Below are 5,940 nucleotides of genomic sequence, written 5' to 3'. Positions count from 1 at the left end.
GCTACTGGTCCCGTTGGCACTGCCAGCCCACCTGGATGTCCCCAGGGCTGGCTACCGCTGCCATTGGCACTGCCAGCCCACCTGAGTGTCCTGGGGGTGGCTACCGGTGCCATTGGCACTGCCAGCCCACCTGGATGTCCTCAGGGCTGGCTACTGGTCCCGTTGGCACTGCCAGCCCACCTGGATGTCCCCAGGGCTGGGTACGGGTGCCATTGGCACTGCCAGCCCACCTAGATGCCCCCAGAGCAGCCCACCGGGTGGGTGTGGATCTGCTGTGGGCTCATTCAGGCTAAAAGGGGTGTTGGGGAGGGGGCGTTTGGTGCCCTGCAGGGGTGGCGAGGCTTCCTCGGGCACAGGTCAGCAGGCAGGGCAGTGCCCACACCCTACAGAGCCCCCCAAGCCATATAGGCTAGAAAAGCTCTCTGAGGAGGGATCCTTGTTGGTAGGGAAAACCTGCAGAGCACAGAGGTTTTTCAGGCTGAATATTTTACTTGTGGGGCTGGGAGAAATTCCTTTCTCGAGGCACTGGAAGGCACCACCCTGAGCTAAATGTGGTGTGTCCAGTGACTGTGTTTCCAACCAGAGCACAAAACATCACGCTTGAAGGAGCAGTTTTAGGAAGGAGCGTAAAATTTGCTTTATAATGGTCTGGTTTTCTTTCCTCCAGCTCTTCTCTCTCCTCAGTAAGTTCTCCTGCCTTCATAAGTCCCCCAGAGGGCACTTCCATCCTCTTTGGGCCAGGCAGAGTGCTCGGGAAGGTGTGGTGGCTCCGAGGGAGGCTCGGGGCACAGGTGGCTCATCCTGGAGGGCTCGCTGGCCACGGCCACGAACGGGGACAAGCTGTAGGGCGAGGTGGCTGCGTAGCTGGGGGAGTAGTGGGCATCTTCAAGGGGGTGCAGAGGGTAGGGCTGGGCTCCAGGGAGGGCTGGGGTCCAACCTGAGCCTCGGAACGGGGAAGCAGCTCCGGATTCGGGCAGGGAGAGGCAGCTGGAGGTGGCAGGGAGCGGCTGCAGAGGCTCTGAGCAGGCACTGTCAGGCTGGCCGAGGCTCTCGGGTGAGGGCTGCTCCCAGGGCTCTCTCTGCAGGGAAACAGGGAGAGAAGGCAAAGAAAACACTTAGGAACAAAAGCCTGTCCTGGAGGTAATGGAGTATGGGAATGCCCAAAGGGTTTCTGTGGCTCTGGAGCAGTGTTTGGTGTTTGAACTGTGGAACCTCCATCCTGGCAGCAGTGTTTGGTGTTTGAGCTGTGAAAGGGAACCTCCATCCTGGCAGCAGTGTTTGGTGTTTGGTGTTTGAAAGGGAACCTCCATCCTGGCAGCATGTTTGGTGTTTGAGCTGTGAAAGGGAACCTCCATCCTGGCAGCAGTGTTTGGTGTTTGAGCTGTGAAAGGGAACCTCCATCCTGGCAGCAGTGTTTGGTGTTTGAGCTGTGAAAGGGAACCTCCATCCTGGCAGCAGTGTTTGGTGTTTGGTGTTTGAAAGGGAACCTCCATCCTGGCAGTGTGTTTGGTGTTTGAGCTGTGAAAGGGAACCTCCATCCTGGCAGCAGGGCCTGGAGCAGGGTCCCAGTAGGACTGACCAGTTCCTACAGGATCCAGGAGCTCTGTGGTGGGGCTGTGAGTGGAGCTGGGACAGGGAGCCTGGAGTCACCACAGGTTGTTTGTAGAAACTCAGGGAGGGAGAATTTCATAAAATCATGGAATCACAGAGTTATCCTGAGTTGGAAGGGACCCACCAGGATCATTAAACCCTGCTCCTGGCCCAGCAATCCCAGCCTGTGCCTGGGAGCAGTGTTCCATTCAGAGAGAATGGGATGTCTCCAGGGATGTCTCCAACAGGACCAGGGGACAATCAGATGGAACCAAAGAGAAAAACCCTCCCCGCAGAGCCCTGCCCCACCCTTCCCCCACGAGTCCCCCTGAGTGAACCCCACATTTAAAGGGGGTGACCCTGCCCTGGGGGACAGGACCATGGGGGCACTCACGAGCAGGAAGTGCCCCGTGTCGTTGGGGAAGGATGGCAGGAGAGGGGGCACGGCCGGAGCGCTGAAGAAGGAGCCGGTGGCAGCTGGGACGGGAGGAGCGCGGTGATCCCCGAACTGCTCGCTGAGATAGGGCTCCAGGAGGGCTGGGTAGCCCTGGGGGGCAGAGGGGTCGCAGGGGAAGGGTTTGGAGCCCAGAGGGGAGGGGAAGGCATCGCTGACAAACTGCTTGGTGCTGTGGAAATCCAGCTCGGCCGGGAAGGATCTGCGGACGCCGTAGTAACCAGCCGTGCTGGGTGAGCCTGGGGACAGAAAAAAGGGTGGGGAAGTGTAAAGAAAATTCTAGCAGCTGCCACAGAATGATGGACACCCCTGTGGGTGCAAAGCAGAGCTCTCTTCTCTCCAGCATCACCCAGGAGCCCACCCTGCCCTGACACAGTGTGTGAGCCCAGAGGTGCTTTTGGTTCCACTCCATCTGCAGCAAACCAAAAGCGTTGGGGAAGCTTTAAACAGGAGGGCAGGGAGATGGAGGTCAGCCCAGCCAGGCTGTGCTTCCTCCTCGCTCTGCTCCAGCCCCTGGGGAGGAGGTTCCAGCCTCACTCTGCTTTCTCTGCCCGAGAGCCAGGGGATAAAACAGGTCAGCTCCTGGTTTTGTGCTTTCTCTCTCCAGCTCCGGGGAAAATGGGAAAACACAGCAGGAAAATGAGGGATTCTGTATGGCTCCTCTGCTAAAGGAGGTGGGAACTGCTTTCATTACTCTCTTTGAGGATTTTATACAAATTATTGTTGTTCTTTTTTGGATTCTTTTAATTACTTTCCCCCTGGGCTCCCTCTGAGGGGTGGCCCTGCTCCAGGGCTTGTTTCACATCCTCTGGAAGAGGACAGCAGGGCTGTGCCAGCCCTCCCACCTGCATGGAAGGTGTTCAGCAGTGCAGGGAAAACCTCACCTGGCATTTGGCCAAAAGGTGCCTGTGCTGCGCTGGTGCTGCCCTGCAAAAGATAAAGAGATGTTTGAAAGAATGACTTTTGAAAGCAAGGCAGCTCTCTGAGTGCAATTCACACGCATTATTTGAGCCTGGGTGCTGTGAAGGGTTTAACTCCACGAGTTCCTCACAGGAATTAACAGATGTAGGCTAAGCAGAGATTGTGAAGGTCTGGTGCAGAGCTGCTAAGAGGAGGAATATCAAGATAACTGGCTTCTTCCTCCTGTCCCACAGGGTCCCTCAAAGCAGGCAGAACGCTGAGGAGTCCTTTGGCTGTTGGCACAAACCAGGCAAGGTGACATTTGAGCCCCTGAGAGGCCAAAAAGGGCAGATTCCAGCCCATGTTCCAGCTCAGCTGTGCTGGGTCTGGCTCCTTTACCTGCCCCTTCCTGGCAGCACAAACAGATTGGGTGGAAAGAGAGTTCCTAAATCCCCTTTGGGTCCTACAGCAGTGGTTATGACAATAATAATTATATTATTAATCAGCATCCGCTCCTCTTGGTCCCCAGGTAAAGGAGAATCACCCCTGGAGTGACCCTGGTGCTCCCAGTGTCTGATTCCTTACCAAGGCATCTGCTCCTCTGGAATCCCACTGAGCTCTGGCTTGGGGAGCTCCAGGCCCCCAGAGCAGGAGTGGAGAGCCCCCAGCTGCACTGCTGTCACTCTGCTGTCACTCTGCTGTCCCTGGCCGTGCTGGTGGCACGCTCTGTCCAGTTTGCATAGTGCAAACAGGAGGTTCCTGCCATAGCAGGCAACCAAATTTAGAGGTTTAGATTTGAATTAAATTTGCCAGCTCTGAGGACTTCCTTCTGCTGCGAGGGAAGGTCTGCAGCTGCTCCCTGCTCCACCATGGAAATGAGATCCGAGCCTGCACAGGCCACACGAGCTGCAGAGGTGGCAGGAGGTGACAGGAGGTGGCAGGAAGGAGCCCCTGGGCTTGTGGACAGAGGAGTCTCCTTGTCACACAGGCGGGGCTTGCACCTGTCCCCAGCTGAAGCCATCACATGCAAATCCAGGTCACTTTTAGAGGAAAAAGCCAGGCTGGGATGGTCAGGCAGCACAGATGGACAGGGGGCTGCAGGGATGGCAGCTGGGATGCTCTGCCCAGCTCCCTGGCACAGCTGGCAGCCTCCAGCAGGGATCATTTCCAGTTAGCAGAGCATTTACTCTTTGATCCAGCCTGTTCAACAGCCAGGAACTGCCTGGCTGTGTGTACACACCTGTGGGGGAGAGTCCCAGAGGTGCCAGGAGCTGCCAGGGCTTTACCTGCCTGAATTCAGTGCAGGAGCCTCTGCTGCAGCCCATCCCTGGCCTCACCAGAGCAGAGCCCTGCATTTCATTCCCCTCCTTGCTCCTTATCAGCCTTAATTGAGACCCATTAGTTCATTTCCTCCCTGCAGTGCTTCCTTTCCCTGCCATGGGGATGGGGAGCCTGGATCTCCTGCAGCTCTGCTCAGCCTCCCTGGGGCCCAGAGCGTGTCCAGCTGTTGATAAGCTGGGCTCAGTCTGCCCTGCCCATGGCCAGGCACAGATCCTGCCTGGGACTGCTCCAGAGAGCTCTGCTGCTTCACTGCTTCTTAACTCGCCTACAAATCTGCCTAAATTTAAGGACCCAGCTCCAAATAATGACCTGGCCCTGCCCTCTGGCAATGTTTTGGCATCAGGGCATCCCCTCTCTGGGCCCAGTCTGTGGTGGAGCAGCTGAAGGAATAAAAATCCTCCATAAAAGCAAAGCTGAGCCTGGGCAGGACAGTGCTGGCTGTGAGTCCCTGCTCTGGGAGTGCTGCTGGGCACCCAGCAATGAATCCTCTTTAAACCACAGCGCTGCACTGCTTCACCTGTGCAGGCACCCCCCTCCACACCTCAGAGAAGACAGGAATCCAGAGGACACCTGCAGGTTCACACGTGTGCAAAGGAAAGCCAGAGCCTCCTAAAGCCCAGCCCTGAGCCCTGCAGTTGGTGCAGAGCCCTGATTTTGGGTGGGTTTCCTCACAGCACACCCTGATTTCCATCACTCCATGTGTGCAGGGCCTGGCTGCCAGGAAATTGTCAAAATGTCATCCCAAAGCTGTGCTCTGCTGAGCCCTGACCTCCCCAGCTCAGCACAGCCTCCTCCAGAGGCCTCACACCAACAACAGCTGAGGGCTGCTTCATTTCTGGAGCAAAGATCACCCTCAAACACAAGATGCAGCCAAATGACCCTGCATCACCAACAGCCAGAGGGGTGTTCAGTCATCTGCCCCTGGGTTGTTTTCTGAGTTATATTCAGCCAGACAAACAGAGCTGCACTTCCAGCTGCTCTTTTCATGATGTGTCCGAGCAAATACGGATGTTTGCCCTGCACAATCACTTTTTGTCTCTCGCAGGGAATGAGCAGCAGGGCTGGCTTTGCATCAGGCAGACGCACACAACTGCTGGGCTCTGCAGCACAAGGCCAAGGGCAATAAAGCAGGGAGCATTTTACACTCCCAGGGCGTTTCCACTGTGGCTGTTGAAGCTGCCGCCTCCACAGAGGCAGCAGGACAATGGTGACAGCACCAACAGGAGCTGTTTTCTCAGCTGCTTCCCAAGAACTCTTCCTAAATATCACTTCCCAGTGACTCTTCTCCATGGCCCAGGGGGTTCTGCCTGCCTGCAGCAGCTGGAGCCTGTGGGGAGGGATGTGTGGCTGGATTTTGCTGTGTTTGGGGATTCCCAATCCTGTTTTGGTTTTTTTGTCCTGATTGTTTTGTTGCAGAGTTAATAGGCCTGAAAATCATAGAAAATAAGTCACTGTGAGGCCTCTCTAGTATAAAAAATAGCCAGAAGTGAATGTTTTTTTGGGGAAAAAAGCATCAGAACTTCCAATTTCTCCCTCTCTCTCCTTGCAGGACACAGCTCCAGCTCTCCTCCTCTGCCAGTGTCCCAGAGCTCCCAGCCAGCCTGGGAGTGAGGAGCTGCTGCCCAGCAAAGGTGAGTGCCAGGAGCAGCCAGGGA

At 56.2% G+C, this 5,940-nt stretch overlaps 1 protein-coding gene and 1 long non-coding RNA gene across 2 annotated transcripts in view; one reads left to right on the top strand and one right to left on the bottom strand.

Moving 5' to 3' along the window:
* Positions 1-680: 680 nt before the first annotated feature.
* POU2AF2 (POU class 2 homeobox associating factor 2) overlaps positions 681-5,940 on the bottom strand; it is an 11,783-nt gene continuing 6,523 nt past the window's right edge. The window contains exons 3-5 of the mRNA XM_064397543.1: positions 2,929-2,971; positions 1,985-2,283; positions 681-1,079 (exon numbers count right to left, since the gene is read on the bottom strand). Coding sequence (XP_064253613.1) covers positions 681-1,079; positions 1,985-2,283; positions 2,929-2,971 — 741 coding nt within the window. The remainder of the gene's footprint in view (positions 1,080-1,984; positions 2,284-2,928; positions 2,972-5,940) is intronic.
* The window catches only part of LOC135285492 (uncharacterized), a 2,465-nt gene continuing 540 nt past the window's right edge, over positions 4,016-5,940 (top strand). The window contains exons 1-2 of the long non-coding RNA XR_010350303.1: positions 4,016-4,943; positions 5,835-5,916. This is a non-coding gene — a long non-coding RNA (uncharacterized LOC135285492). The remainder of the gene's footprint in view (positions 4,944-5,834; positions 5,917-5,940) is intronic.

This window comes from Passer domesticus, chromosome 23 (genome assembly GCF_036417665.1).
Source record: "Passer domesticus isolate bPasDom1 chromosome 23, bPasDom1.hap1, whole genome shotgun sequence".
NCBI classification, from domain to species: Eukaryota; Metazoa; Chordata; class Aves; order Passeriformes; family Passeridae; genus Passer; species Passer domesticus.
Note: the sequence above shows the minus strand (reverse complement) of the source record. Positions and strands in the feature narration are given on the sequence as shown.